We start from the raw sequence: 16,156 nt of genomic DNA on the forward strand, positions 1-16,156 counted from the left end.
AAAATGTGATGTATACATGCTACTGTGTGACATTTACAAGAGCTTGATGTGCAGCCAGTATCTTTTTGGCATGTGAAGGATTTGTCCTTTTGTAGGGTGGAAACCTGAGCTGTGGAGACTACGACGGCCGAACTCCCCTGCACATTGCAGCCTCTGAAGGGCACCTGCCCTTAGTTGAGTATTTGTTGATGTCTGGTGCAACTGTTTATGCCAGAGACAGATATGGATCTACCCCTCTGATGAACGCCATCAAGTTCAGGTAACAATTCATGTGCTGCTCCATGTAAGGTTTATAAACCTTCTGTCATTTTGGATTTCAACTCTATCCATCCTGTGGTCTGGTCTTGTCTGGTCTCAGTAGTCATGTGTAAATGACAGCAGTTTAAATAACACGTATCAGCTTATTTCAAAGGATGTGACTAGCCTAAATGAAAAGATTTTTTAAAATAATGTGGAATGAAAGCAAACAACTTGTTATGCATGCAGAATTTTAGCATAAGGTAATTATTGCTGTCCTCCCGCCAAGACTTTGTCCGTAATTTCAGGGCTCCACTCTTTATTGTGAAGCTTCCTTATAAAACAGAGCCAAACTGATCACTCCTTTTGATTGTCAGAAGTGAGAGTGCAGGACCATGGGCTGTCTGTTCTCTTTCTGCCCTTCCCTTTCTCATCAAGACCAGACTGTTTCAGTTGGCACAAAATATACCAGTAGGTTGACATGTTTTAATCTTCTCCTTCCACCAGTGCTTTCCTGAGTCTCTTGCTGGATGACTGGTTTTTTGATTTTCCCCTTCCACCCACTCATAATTATATGGGATGGTTGCATGGCTCTGCCTGCTTTGTGGATTTCCTCTTCCTGCTGTTATGAATGTCAGCAGTTCTTGAATGGTAGTCATGGACTTGCCCTTTACTGGTCTCTTCCATGTTGTACAGTCCTAAGGAATGGCCATATCACAGAATATAAAAGTTATCAGTAATCAGAATTTAATTTTCTAAGATTTAGTTTGTATAGCCTGGGGATTCATAGAGCCATTGGTCTTCCAGCATGTTAGAAGCTGCACACCTTAATCTCTCCTTGTCTTTGATCCACTTTCAGCTCCTTATCTCATATTCAGTCTGTATCATGGCAGGAGAAAAGAGGAGAAAAGCCATTTTTTTCTGTAAAAGAGCTCAGATGGATTGAATTTTCATGGTCTTTCTGGGTGAATGTCCTCAGATATTCCTACAGCTTTCTAATGTTGACAGGTTCACCTGGTCTGTCAAGCTGCAGTTAGCTCCCTGGGAGGTCTGGCAGTCCTGGATTACCATGGGCTGCAGGGATAACTTGGAGGCTTCTTCTGTTTCCAGGAGCAGCTGCAGAAGCCCAGCAGCTCCCTGGCTGTGAGCTGGAGCGCGGCGTGGCCGCGCGGTGCTATTGCCATTCCTCCTGCATGGTCCCAAACTGCTCTGTGCCTGCTGCCTTACCTCATGAATATATAAGCTCTGCAGTCTTAAAGCAAAAACAAGCCCAACAGCAAATCAAACAAATAACCTTGGAGTTGAATAGAGGTGGCTCTGGTCCAATGTGAGAAAATGCTAAAGCATTAGATACTATTAGATGTTCCTGCAAATCAGGCACCTACTTCTTTTACCGCACCCATCTACCGCCTGAGGAATTTCACATGAGCTTGTTGTTTGGATTCCTCAGAATTGCCACTCCTATATTAGACTCCTACTATGACTCTTAAGCTCTTTAAAACTGCACACCCATTTTGATGCAGGGAATTGTAAAAGGAAACTGCACCATAACCGTTTTCAGTTTCTCTTTTTGTTTCTACTGTTGGAATGAGAGGAAGAGTTGACTTAGAACTAATCTCATAAATGTGTATTTATGATCTGCTGTGTACTCACAGTGCATTTCACACTGGTAAGCATATAAAGGAGAATGCTAAAGAGCAGACAGCTGTATATGTGTGTAATTAGATACCCACTAAAAAGATTTCTGCTACAGAAGTATTTCAATTCTATTTATTAAACACTTGCAGCTGAAAGTGAAGAGATTATCCTGATAGAAAGTGGCAGAGAGGGAAGAGGGAGGAAACTGATGATAATGAGTAGTCAATGCTTTAAACTGTTTAATATTGTAACTTTCTCAATTTTACTGAACATTGCATCAGCTTAATCCCATTTTCTGAGAATTAATATTTGTTTAATTGGCATTTAACTGCAATACAGTATCCACTCATCTTAAAAATAGCTTTCTTCCAGTCTTTTATGTAACATTTCTCAGTGGCTTGCCTTTTAACCAGCATGCAAACCTGTGTAATGACGACTGATTTCTCTCTTCCATTTATTAATTTGTAAAAATGACCAGGAGTTATGTCTCTTCTTAAAAGCTTCTTAACATAGCACTGTCAGCTGATAGACCAGTGACTTGATTTATGTCAATGACAGGCTCTTACATTTTTTGACTTTAAGTGACTCTTTCTTTGTTTCTTTCTAAATAAGAAATAAACTACTGCATTTCCGCTTTTTCATTTGTAACTCTGCAATTTGCCTGTAGTCTCTCTCACTTTATGCATGAGGCTAAACAGACCACTGTTAATCTAGGCCAGTTGTTTGACATATCAAAATAAGTAGCATTCCTTTAATTTCTTACAGCACCCTCGAGGGATAATTAATTTTCAAAACAATAGAATAATATTTTTTTAATAACAGAAACTCTCTCAGCAGGAAAATGTCTTGAATAAAAATTGTGTATATTTTAAGTAGTAAAAGTGCTTCCATTTACTTGTAGAGCAGTGGTAAAAGGTTGAAAATGGGGAGTTGCTCATATAGTGCTGTGAGAACATCAGATTAGAGGTAGTAAAATTACCTCCCACGTAAATATGAATTTAAATACTTGATATTTTGAAAGGTTACATTTACATTACTTCAGGAAATCTAAGGCAGAGAGAAAATCTACCTACCATTGACTCCAAGAAGCACACTGCAGCCTGTCCTTGCAGTGTTTGAGCACAAAATTCCCACTGATACCATGCAGAAAACCAAATAAGTGAAACTAAGCTGATCCTGCCATAACCATTCTGGTTGCTAGGGGAGCAAGCATGAAAAAGAATGAAGCCAGTCAAGTTTGGATCTACATTACACCTGCATTTCTTTAAGGAGAGTTGGTGGAAGGTGTGCAGCCTAAGGCCCCAGTCCTGCAAACTCTTACATGTGTGTTAATTTCACATGTATGATTCATCCCTTTTGAAGTCAATTCACTTTTAATAAGTGTCTGCCAGGTGAGGGCCTGGGATGACAGGTACTGCACAGAACCTGGATTCCTGTTAGTCCAGAGCCCTCAAGAACTGGGAAGAGTGTGGATGTCTTTACCTGGAACTCAGACTTTGCTCATAGTGCTGAATGTTGAAGACTGCACCAAATCAGACAGTCTGCTACAAATATATTAGAAATAGTAGTATATACTCAAGTTTTAATGTCCAGTGTCATCAACAATGGAACCTAGCAGGTAGGAGACACTAGAAACACCTTTTGCCTTCTTGTTTTTTCCTTCAGAGAGGGATGAATAACTGATACTACTAAAAAGCTGTCTCAAGTAACATATGCAGAATAACATTGTTTCTACAGCCTGTGTCTGACCAAGAGCCATGGTTTGGTGACAGAACACAGTAAGAAAAGGGAGGGTCAGGAACAGCTCACAGGTGACAATGTTAAGCATTTGTTTTTTGCTAAGCATTATCAGGTGGGGCTAAAATGAGCACGGAGCTGTGCAAGCCAGGGCTGACATGGGGAGGTTGTCATCCCTCTGCACCTTGAGCTTTGACTGTCCAGCAGTTCTGTTCTGGTTTTGTGCTGTCACCTTAGAACAGGAATTGCATTTGATCCGTTCCCAAGAAGTTCGTGGCTCATGACACCACCTGAACTTCAGATCAGCTCAGCTGTGACCCTTGCGAGGCTTTTGTAAAGCCACAGGAGAGCAGCACTTAAAGAAACAATTTCTAAAGACAAATACCTCTCCTGTGCCTAAGACATAACAGTATCAGAAAATTCACAGCCAGGCTCTTGAGATATGAGCAGTGCCCTGGTGGTGGGTGCAGGAGAGCAGAAGTGGTGCTCAGGAGAGGCTGAGGTTTGCTCAGAATGTCGATGGCGCTCGGTGCAGGCAGGAACACGCTGCAGAGCCTTCCCTCCCACATACTTTCCATGCTGAGTGGTGGGAATGTCACAGTGGTCTGTTTGCTTTCTTGGACTTCACAGCCTCACTACTAAATCTGACACTTTGAAACTTTGCATTGCTATTTGTCCCTAGTCTTCCTTCCCTTGCCCTGTCTTTAACAAGCAGTAATGCACAGCACTTCTTCCCATTTTTCCAAGAAATGTGACTTTGAATGATTCATCAGGACATTGTACTTCTGTTTGGAAATGCTTTATTGTAAGCATTTATTGTAAACACTATCAGTTACAATGCTTACAAACTTAATTTATTTCAAACTACTTTTATTTTTTCCTTGTTTAAATTTACTGTTTAAATTAAATGAGTGGGGTAAATGATCCCAAATCTGTCTGTACCAGATATTTACAGAGCCCCACTCAGAGCAGGAATGGCTGTGGGGTATGAAGGGCTGTCTGGAGAGATTCTTCCTACCAGTAAGGAGTAAATAGTTACAACAGAAATAGAAAATCTGTATTTTTGCTGGTATCTAGAGATACAGTCCTCACAGGTGGAGAACATTGAGGGAAGATACCACACATTACATGCTTTGCAGCCTTTTATCTTTTAGTGCTGTCCCATAGCAAAGCTTTTGTTTTAAAAAATGCTCATTTCGTGCTGAGATTTCCTGCATAAGGTGGGAAATGAAGAACACTCCAGGGCAGTCCTTGGAGAGTAAACAGACACTCCCCATGTTCTGTTCAGTACCCAATGAGAGCCTGAGTGAACAGACATGTTCTACTTTAATCTATTTCAGGTCAAATTTCATTTCAGCTAATTACTGTTTGGATTAAGACTAAAAACTAAAAAATTCTTCCATGTAGAATTCATGCCTTACCATGGATTGAGGAGCAGGAGAGGATGCCATTGTTTGCTGCCTCAAGGAGATGCTTGTGGATGACGAGCTGTGTCGTAAGGGACCCACCTGAGAAAATATTTTAGATAACTGAGCAAACTTGAGGCATGTGCTGTCCCAGCAATGCTTTGCTATGAAGCAAAGGAAGTTTTTTTTTTTTTTGGCTGGCAACTGGAACAAAGTATAATTAAAAAAAATAAAATCTGTCTCCTAGGGTCAATAACCTGTGTTTGGAAAGGTGAGATGATTCCTATAGCACATGCACAGTTCTTTGGTTAGTTTAGAAGCTAAAGCTCTTATATGGAACAAATAAGCTTTATATGGATAACTGTAAAGTAACTTCTGATTGAAGATGGAGTTTCCTAAAAACAGGCAGAGGGATTAGATAAGTAGTTTAGTCCAATTCAAAAATGGAAAGGCCCATGGCTACCACCAAGTGATTAAGCAGAAAGTGTATGTGAGCTTATTTTTAATTTTTAATTACTACAGATGATCTTTTAGGTTATTGGTTGGAAAAACTCATGTATTTCCTATCAAATGATAAGCCTACCTCTTTGTTTTGAAGTGTTATATTATAGCAATTTACTTAAAATAGGAATTGTGAAACTATTCCAGATCTACTGGGTCATCATGCTCTTTCTGGAGGAAAAAAACCTGTGTTTTAAATTGTAAACTAGATCAGTTGTTTAACACAGAAGCATTCTGTCATCTCCTTTTCAAACCTAGTTCTAAACCTTCCACTAGGTTAGTTATGAAAAATGTATTTTGCAGATTTTTTACTTGTCATTTTCTACCCACAATAGTACCTTTAGAGAGCAGCCTTTCCACAGAGTTTCTTAAGCATCTGAGTAAGATGTAGGTGTTGGCTGGCAGTGCCATTTTTCCCTTTATCTTAAGGGAAAGGACAAGGAAAACCTCCTAAAATCTCCAGGTAGAAATCAATAATAAATGTATCGGGGGGAGGAAGTTAGGAAAAGATGTGCTTTTTACAGAGGCTCATAAGAATACTTACCATTATTTTGAAGCCCTAAAAATCTGATTAGCTTCTCCATTAACATAAAGATTCATTGCTTATCTGCAAGACACAATGTTTTATTTAAGACTGATATGTATGGGCACTGTATTCTTTAAAATACAGGAATGATGCTATGTAATAAATATTCTGCCTATTTGCATATTATTTTTTTAAAATGCACGTATTTCAGTTACTAATATTTCTACTGTTTAATTAAACTAGCTCTAAGGTTAAGACACTAAGAACTCTTGGAAGAGAAGGGTGTGCATCGCTTTCCTTTTTAGAGCTGAACTTAACACTTCCTTGAGCTTAGTGTGTGAATGAGTTTTTGAGAGGGAGAGAAGCTCTGTCTACTGCATCTGTCACCTTGGAAAAGATTCATGATTCTGTGATTGTGGAAAGGAGAATGTGAGAACTTTCCCTGACTGTTTGTGTAAATGACAATGTTGGATTCAGGGGGAAAATGTCACTTTCAAGGTCAAGTCACTTTCTCATTTTTTCTATTCCTCTCATAAAGGCACTTCTCAGTGATTAACTTGTTACGAGAAACAGGAGCACACCTGTCAAGCCATGACTTGGAGGATGTTGGAACACTTCTCTGCAGGTAAATGTGATCTATGAGGTGGCCCTAAAAGGGATGTGGAGTGGGATAGTTTTTCAGAGGAGACTCAAAAATGGAGCACTTTCAATAAACAGTTGCTTCCTGGAACATGAGGGAGTTCTTTCTGTGACAGATGAATAATAAGGCAACAAGGGAAGTGATGAAATGAAGAATCAACTCTGTTTCAAAGCACCAATAACTCAAGAGAGTTCCAAGGGAGAGAGGATTGTGGGGATAAGTGAACTGGAAGAAAATAAATATCCCATTTTCCCCCAAAGTCTCTTATTAAGGAATGGTGAAAAGAAGCTCTTCAAGGTGTGATTTTCTAATCTCTCTCTTTAAAAATAAAGCTGCACAAATCACCATTTTTATTGTCTTAAAGTCCACTTTTCACTTACTTTGGAATGGCTTCCATTCTAATTAGTACATAGTATTGTTCTTAAAAATAACCAAATCAAATAGACAAATAGGTTTAACCCCAAAACTTGTGAACTGCTGCTCACCATCACTATAATTAATTTTAAGAGGATAAAATTCTCTTAGAGCTGGCTTTTCATACAGTTACTTTCAATATATAGCAATGTGGATATGTGTTATAAAAAGAAATAGATGTTAGATTTCATTTTTTCCAGTACTGGTCCTGAATTACAAATTACTCTGAAAATTGTGAGAAGGTTCCATGTATTTCCAAAAATTACTTGTAATTTTTACTTAATTTCCTCTTCTCTCTTCTTTTGAAAAACAAACATAAAACCCCTGAGCACTGGCCTTTACATCAGGACTTGGCAGGAAATCATGAGACTTGCAGGGACCAGTCAGTGCTGTAATAATGTCCACCAAACAAGGTCAGGGTGAAGCTTATGTGTGTTCTGTGTGGAGACTGGACTCTGTCCTTGGAGTAATTCTGGAATTAAGGATCACTGCCTGGAGTGTTTCCATTGTCATAACATGCTCAGAGGAGACTGGCTAATAAGACTTTTACCATGGAATCAAAATATGCACTTCACAGGGCACTGCAAGTGATAGGACAGAATTAAACCCTTGGCTTGTGCAGTTTGCCAAAAAAAGGTTTAGGGAATGACATTTCTCTGCAAATAAACTGGCCTCTTTCTGGTGGCACGTGCAGAACTAGTTTGGCTGGCTGACCTGGCAGTAGTATGTCCAAAACAAACAAAAAAAAAATACAAACCAAGAAGAGGAAAAGGGTTCTTCACACAAAATAACAAAATGGGGTTCTCATGCAGTTTGTTACAGCTTTTTAGGGATCATTGGGCACCTGGATCTGTATGGCCTGTACCAGCAGCAGAGCCAGGCAGTGGTCAGACAATGCTGCAGAGTGGCTGCTCATACCCTGCTCCTGCAGAGCTGCAGCTCTTCATTTGCTCTGCTGTTTAGAGGGTCTGGCATACTCATTTCTAACAAAGTGGACTTTTTCCACAGTGTTACTCAGCTGTTACTAAATCTGAGGTGTTGGTGTTTGTCTCTGATATTTCCCCAGTGTCCTCAGATGACCTTAGTGATAGGCTCATTTTTCCAGCATGCTCTGGCTCGCTTCTCTGTCCTCTCTCTTGTTTTAAGCCCCTCTTTGCAGGCACTGGCACCTTCATGGCACAGCTTGAACATGGCCACATGGTCAAGCTGTTTATAGAACCAGCTGTTTATAACATCTCCCTTCTGTCTAATTTGAACTATTTTCCTATGTTTCTTCTATCTTGTAATGTGCCTTAAGCTGCAATTTCTACAAGTCTGAATTTGTCACCAAGGCAATATGTCAAGTTCTTGGGGTTTAGAAGGATAAAGCTGCTTGCTTTCTAATAAACTCAGTGTTCCTGCACTTGGCTAACTTAACTTTTTCCCCCATGCAGTTCTCTCTGAATTAAACTATAAGCATGTTTTCCCTCTGCTCCTACCAATGCTCAAACAGACTGTTATGAAAGACCATGAATAGTCTCCTCAGCCTTCTTCTGTTTAGACTCATAATTTTAGAATAGAATAGAATAGAATAGAATAGAATAGAATAGAATAGAATAGTTCACTTGGAAGGTTATGGAGATAAAATGAAAATAAATGTGTTCCTTTGGCACTGGTGATGTTTGAGAGAGAAAGGAGTACCAGCCAAAACTGAGGGTTGAGAGTATCAGTGGGAACTCTTGTGTAGGAAGTGGAGATGCACATAGTTATTAAATCTTTCATGGTTTCATTTGCTGGTGTCTTTTTTAAAGTGAGAGGTGTTAATCTGGTTTTAGAATCACTTTGTTGATGTTTGGTATCTGGTTCAAGGCTTTGTTTGGAAATGAGATCTCAGTGTTAGTAATCTGTTAAAAATGTCAGAATATCTTCTCATATTGCACTAGTATTGTCATTTGTCTGAAAAACCAAACCATGATGAGATAAATTGGGACACCTTTATTCTGAAAGCTTCTGGACTTCTGGAGTTGGTAAACAGTTGATGTGTGTTTGTTTTTTAAAGGGAAAAAAGCTTGTGTAGAATTGAGGTACTTCAAGTCTGTACTTCACAAAATTAAACAGGGGCACAAAGCCAAACCAGCTTTCTCATATTCTTAGATTTCATAAAATGATATATTATGATATATACAAAGATAGAGCCTTTCAAAATCACCACCTTTCAGAATAAGAGGCCTCTTCAATTTAACATAAAGAGGGGGTAAGGCTGGGGAAGGAAGGGTAAATATCCCTCTGCAGGATAAGGACCAAGCTTCTACTGCTTGCTGTTTTTCAAAGAAGTCTGTCTGAGCTGAGAGAGATGTGGAGACAAGCTAAGAACAGCACTCCCAAATCTGTTCAGGACAGAGCAATCCATGCCTTGTGCTGGACTTTTTTTTTCCCCTTTGGATCTTCATCTTAAAAGGAGAAAAAAAAAAAGGAAAAAGATTTTTCTCTTATGTCAGGCTGATGACATACCTGAAATAAAGGAAGTCCGTCCTGATTACTTTATATAGACATGGGAAAAGGAGAATTGCTGATAAAGCACAGCTTTGTGTCCCAGGGAAGGATGAAATTCCAGTACATGAAGGGGCAGGAAGGAACCCCAAGGTGTATTTCACTGTACTTATTACTTCCCAAATCCACAGCTGCATTGGTCCTTGTCCTTATAAACCCTCTGAGCCCTGACAAGCTTTGCTCCTGGTCCCCTGGCAGGAACAGAGCACCCCTTAAAATGCAGCTTTTGGTGTGATTGTAGGCACAGGCAGCACTGTCACTGTTCTTGCTATCTTAGCTCTGTCATCATCATGGTACATTAGCCCTGCTGAAACTGTGAACTGGATACATAATCATTTTTCTGAATGCAAGAGTACTGATAGGCAGGATGCCTGGGATTATCAGCTGTTAAAGGTATCAGAGTTTAGTAAACTGTGGTAGATAGTTCTTTATCAACAAAGCAGGTTTTAAACATCATGGGAAGTGTAAATTGAAGATATCTTTGTTCCATTCCATTATATACCAGTGATAGACTTGCTGCTTGGAGGTTGCACTTGTAGCTGGAATTGCTGGCATAAATATCTGTGAGATAAACACAGAGTCAGGGTTCCTATAGTGTAAATTGAGAAATCCTCTGTATGTATTTTAACACTTACTGTGTATAAAGGAAATCCAGATGTCTATGGCTTGACTATGGAAATCTGGATTTGGAGAAAATGTTTTGTGGTGCTCATGGTGATAATCAATCTACTAAATAGTAGGTATCTTCTATTTAGACTGGTATCTGAATTTTCTCACAAGCTACATCACCTTTTGTTCTCTGATCACAGTGTCCATAGAATAAAGTTCTCACTTGATCAGTAAATGGCTGCTGCCAAATTGAAGACACTTCTGTGTATTTGGATTGCTCTAATGCCACAAAAGGAGACCACAGTTTTGCCCTCTGCAGCGAGGGTTAATTTTCTCTTTCTGAATGGTGCTGTTAACAGGCAGTTAATTTTCGAGTTAGCACAGCTGTCCTTGTTTGTTGCTTACAGAGCTGTGGCTGAGGTGCCCTGGGTGTGTGGGTTGGTAATATTTCTGAAAGTCTTTGACCAAAGTGGTTTCCACTTCACCCCTGGCTGAATGATGTGATTCTGTTTGGCAAATACAGTGTGCTGTCCTGTCCAGTGTTGGTGATGCTCATATAAACTCTCTTGGTAGGCTTTCTGTTTCTTCCTTTAACCTGTGACCTTACAGTGTTAACAGCAAGAGACTAGGCTTTGTAAATAAAGATAATTCATGTGTTCCAGAAGTGGCTGCTAAGCAATTTCTTTGCTTTACTAATGCTTACACTTTTTCTTTACTAATGCTCACCCCTCTTTCCTGCAGTTTCCTTACCAACCTCCCACTGAGCTTCCTGTTGGACTTCCTTTCCTTTCCTCTGTTTCCTTACTGCTTCTGAGGGGCCTTTTCTTTTCTGAGGGCAGTTTTCATTAATGATTTATTGATCCTTTCCTTCATGATGCCAGACTGAAGCACTGTTAAACCTCTTAGTACCCCACTACCACTTCCCTGTCCCCAAAGGCCTCAGCTGTGGGTCACTTGGGGCTTGCATGGAGGAACACAGAGACCATTTGCTTTCCCTTTTCACGTCTCTGGGATTGCTGCAATTAGACGTGTCCACTCCCCTGAAAACATATTTTCAGGTGCTTAAGTGATTTAATCAACAACAGAAGTGATTTCAGCCTAGCAGAGAAGTGAAGGTTGCATCCCTGCTTTCATGGTTTCTTCCATGACTGCCCCTTGCATCTTGAGCCTTCTCCATCCCTCACCAGGCCTGCCTGGCTTGGCCATCACCCCCAGGAGTTCATCCCCATTCCCATCCCTGCTGCCAGCACAGTGCCTGTCACCCACAGCAAGCTCTGGTTAAGGCAGAAAACTCTGAACTTAATAATGTTGGGGAGGCTTCCCCTCTCTTAATGAGATTCAACCTCACCTGATGATTATCAGCAGGGTTCTGCTGAAACAACCTGCAAGCTCATGGCAAGCTCAGGTCTGAAGCCTCAGAGATGCTGGTATCCTGAAAAGTCTGAAGGTCATCCTCCCAGCTTTCCCCTCAGTTCAGCCTGTCTTCAGACTTGGTACAGACTGGCATGATTCTGCATATGCTCTTAGCCCTTTTACCAAAATTAGAGTTAAAAATCAACTTTAAATATTGTGGATGCGACCACCAGCAGGTGTGCAAAGAAATTACCTGGTGTGCATTCCTCTGAAAACTTTAACTCACTTCTTTGTATAGGATTCATTCTGATCCTTTCTATTGCTTGTTATATGTGGCAGACAGAGGTCATCTTTGAAAAGATCTTTTTTCTTTTTTCTGTTTGCTGCCCATTTAAATCCTACAAATTGTTTTGTCAAACTCAAATATAGCTGTGTTACTGTCCAAATAATATCACATAAATGAACTTAATGTCTAACTACTAATAGCAAGCACAGTTATGCAAACTCATGAAGGGGCTTTCTCAGGGGTTTTAAATAAGTCCTGTGGATTGCTGGCACATCTGCTTGTGCTCTCACTCAGCTGCATCTTGATTTAGCCATTGCCCTCTCCCCAACTCATTTCATGAGATAAATATTGTGTTGTGAAATATGAAACTGCGTGACTTTTTTTCCCCCTTTGGTCATAGTCACACCCACTATGTGAAACTAGCCTGTTGTAAGTACTTATAGCACAGCCCTAATAATTTAAGGAACTGATTCATCAAGCTGTGTTGCTTGCTCAGCTATTCAAAGCTGTTGTAATACTGTTCCTTACCTCTCTACCCTGGCAACCATGTTGAGCCTGGTTCAGCCTTCACCTGCTGAGCTCATTGACAGGAGACAGGAGCTCACTGAAATTAACTGAAAGATTTAGAACCAATATTAATTATTCTTTTTCCAGCCTTACAGCTAAAGGTGATTTGGATGGGCTGTATGCCTGGTACCTGGCTGGTGCAGATCTGGAGCAAACTGGTTATGATGGCAGGAATCCCCTACAAATAGTAAGTGTCCATACAGCTGTGCTCCCTTGCTGTGCTAGCTGAGTAATAACACGTGCTCTTGGATGATATTTATTTGGGAAAAATATATGTTGGACTATAAACTGGATTAGAATTTGTTACAAACTCAAATCTGGCGCTATTGTGAAGTAGTAAATAGCTGGAGCAAGAATTTTCTCATCTATGTTGGAGGAATTAAAATTTAAATTGGATTTTAATGATTTTGTGGTAACGTAGTCTTAATTCCCACAAGTGAGTATTTGCATGTCCTGGTGCACAGGATGACAGAATTTATTCATGTTTTTACTTACAGGCAGAGGCTACAGGACAGAAGAAAGTTCTTGACTTCCTTAGACAAAAGCAGTAAGAAAGGTAAGATTTTGTTCTCAAGTGCTGGAGTACTGAAATGTGTCATCAGCACAAGCATGAAGAGGGATCTTCTAGTACACCCTGGGACATCTGGGTTCATCTGCTGTTCCTCTCTTGGTTCCTGATGTGACTCTGACTACTTAATCCTTCTTTGTAGAGTGGGGCTAATGTTTATTATTCCTTCTGCCTGAACCTGGAAATGCTTTTTTGTGCATCCCACAGTGAAGTTCTGAACTTGGTTGGGAATGCAAAAGCTACTAAAATAAAACCACTGAAAGCAACAATGTGATGTTTCATCAGCCTGTTGCAATAAAAGGCTCCTCTGTCTTGTCTGCTTTGGAGAGGAAATGCCTTTATCAGGCACGTTGGCCAGGCCTGGCTCTCAGGGTGCTGTGTCCCAGCACAGGAGTGTCCCCTTCCCAGGACAGCTGCACAGCCACCACAGCCATTCAGGAGGGGCCACTGTGCCACCTGCAGCACCTCCAGCTGCCCTCTCCTCCTGGCTTTGATGGAGCACCCTAAACTGGGCAATCTCCTGGTGCAACATCGTCAGCCACATGGGAAATTCACATTTGTCACCGAGCAGAGTTAGCTGCACTGCACAGGAGGCCTGCAGGCAGCTCTGTCTCAGAGAGCTGTGCCCAGGGCTGCAGTGCCACAGCCTCCCTCCCTCTTCCTCAGGCCAGGGGGCAGCTCCTGGCTGTGCCTGGCACGAATCCCTTCTGTGCTGCCATCATCCACAGCGTGTGTCTCTGGCCCTGGGTGTGTGTGCCTCATGATCAGAGCATCAGATCTGGCAAGTCCCTCTAAAGGGAACTTGTTGGGGCATTTGACCTTCTCCAGAGCTGTGCTGGAACTGGAAACATTTAAAACACTTGCCTTTCATTTCTCAGAGCTCCTTTCTGATGCAATACATTGTTGATTTAGATATCTCCAATATATTGGCAAGTCTAATCCAAATTTAAATATTGGGAGGAGATGATCTCCTTTATTTCTTAAAATTAGCACAAAATGTAGTTAAAGGTTTTGCTGCATCAATGGTTATCTGACCACTTGTGTGTCCCATTTGAGAGATGTTAGTGGGGACTGCAACTGGAATTTTTGATTTTCTCTATACTGGTATAAATTAATGAAAGACGCAATCAGGCAGATTTCTTTTTGCTTTCCATTAAAGTTTTGGGGTTTTCTTTGGTTTTATCTGATATAGGAGGACTAGATACAATCACAGTCTTGAGCATTTAAATGGAAGTTTTCCAGTAGTCAGGATGGCAATGCTAAAATACCTTTAGAATATGACTTATGCTACAAAGGGATTTCCATTTTCATTGAAATAGGTTTGCAAAAATCACTTTTCTTTTGTAAGTGAGGAGTGAATGTGTTAAATCCTCAGCTCCTCCATGGATCATCTCACAATTCCTTTGGACTGAACCCCCAGCAGTGTAGGCGGTCTGAAGGAAGTCTCCAGCACTGCCTGAGAACTGGCTTGGCAGGCTACAGGGGATCTGTTCTCAGGAAGGCTTTGGATACTGCCTGGCTCTAAACATCCATTCTCTCTTTCTCCAGGGGCTGAAGAAGATGGTCACTCCTCATCAGGAATGCCAGCTTGAAGCATTCATGGTGTTAAGCCATTATGGGAGGAAGAGAGGAAAGAAACAATGGTGGTGCTGCTTGGGGCATGCAGGAAAGCTTCTGCTTAGAAAGATGCTTTATTTAGGATCACACTGATTGTCTAAAAATCATTTGCTGCCTTTATTTTTTAATCACTTTTCTGGAAATAAATTATTTTGAGTGAGGCTTGAATGCAAGGCTGTTCCTGCTACAAGTTCTGATTTTAAAGAGACCTTTTGAATGTTCTGACATTAAACCATTGAGGACAGTATTGCAGGCATAGCAAATGGAAATGCTGTGCTGAATTCATACCAAGGAAAAACAGTGGATTGTGCATTTCTGGGTTTCAGCTAATAAAATCTCTGAGGAACAATGTTGATTTCACTTGGTCTGTTTTTTTGCAATGACTTTTATCACTCCAGCTGCAATTACAGCAATTGTGAGTGTCAGTGCAAACAATTGAATCAGTCATGGGCATCTGCCTGCAGTTGTGTACTAATCTTCACCAATGTGTCACTGTAAACCCTCACTTGAAATGAGTAGGAGGCAGATGCCATAAAGCATGTTTGTGGGACTGCCTGAGTGAATTGATTGTTTTGTTTCTAATAGCATCTTTCCCACATCCTGACCGGAATATAATCAAGATTGCTACATGCTGGACACATCATTCTTTGGACTGTAAATGGGATCTCACTGTTAACAGACTCCAGTTTAAAGTCCCAACTCTTGCAGACTCAATAAAGAAGGAGATATGTACATTTACAGCTGTGTCTGCCCTAGAATATGTAAATGTAGGGAATACTTCAGGCAAATGCATATATTGGAGATGGCAACTTTTAATTTCACCTACAGCTTCTGCAGTGATCTGTGTGGATTTTCTATCTGCTGCATCTGAAGGGAAACTTTGAAGTGCAGATAGTTTTTTCTTTTTCCTTTTTATACCACTCAACCTTCCCACAGCTATTCTTATCATGGAGAAATGATTACTTGCTGAGCCTGCTGGTATTAAAAGATTCCCAAGGTGTACTGCATGTCAGATCACACCAAAACAAGGGGGCTGTGCATGCAGTCTGAGAAAATGCTGCATGCACTCCAGTTAAAAACAAAATGGTAAAAACACTTGATCAATGTGAAGAGTAGTGCACATCTTCACCATGGTCACAAAAATCACAACTAAGCTGTCTCATTATTAAATAATTGATATTACATAGCAATGAACATGCTTTAGATTGAATAAAATGAGTACAGAATTAAATAAATGAGATCTAACATCAAAAATCAGACATCAAATTTGCAGTATTTTTTGGTGTCTTATTTGTAAATACATAAAGTTGATGATGTATGTAGCAAAGTATTGTTTGTGAAAATGTTTACAATCAGGAGTAAAATCATGCACAGAGTCTTCTTCCTATGGTGTTCAGAACTATTATCTTGCCTCTTCAATAGTCTAAGTGTTGATGCACTGAACCAGGAAGTCTCTTGATAAATTTCTCCACAAATTACTTTCCTGGCATTAGAATATTTTCTATTTTTAAATTATTCTCAGATGCCA

The 16,156-nt window shown here is 40.4% G+C and overlaps 1 protein-coding gene across 3 annotated transcripts in view; it reads left to right on the plus strand.

The window, feature by feature from the left end:
- Window positions 1-15,723, plus strand: part of ASPG (asparaginase) — a 45,419-nt gene extending 29,696 nt beyond the window's left edge. The window contains exons 12-16 of one of the 3 annotated variants that reach the window (XM_054286829.1): window positions 96-259; window positions 6,584-6,670; window positions 12,531-12,630; window positions 12,941-12,999; window positions 14,560-15,723. In XM_054286829.1, coding sequence (XP_054142804.1) covers window positions 96-259; window positions 6,584-6,670; window positions 12,531-12,630; window positions 12,941-12,994 — 405 coding nt within the window. In that variant the 3' untranslated portion in view covers window positions 12,995-12,999; window positions 14,560-15,723. Of the gene's footprint in view, window positions 1-95; window positions 260-545; window positions 709-6,583; window positions 6,671-12,530; window positions 12,631-12,940; window positions 13,000-14,559 lie in introns of those variants that run through there. The other 2 variants (XR_008483771.1, XM_054286831.1) reach the window with 2 other exon arrangements.
- The last annotated feature ends 433 nt before the right edge of the window (window positions 15,724-16,156 follow it).

Source organism: Melozone crissalis, unplaced genomic scaffold (assembly GCF_028551555.1).
Source record: "Melozone crissalis strain CALT ecotype California unplaced genomic scaffold, PUWL_Pcris_2 ptg000056l_1, whole genome shotgun sequence".
In the NCBI taxonomy this organism is placed as follows: Eukaryota; Metazoa; Chordata; class Aves; order Passeriformes; family Passerellidae; genus Melozone; species Melozone crissalis.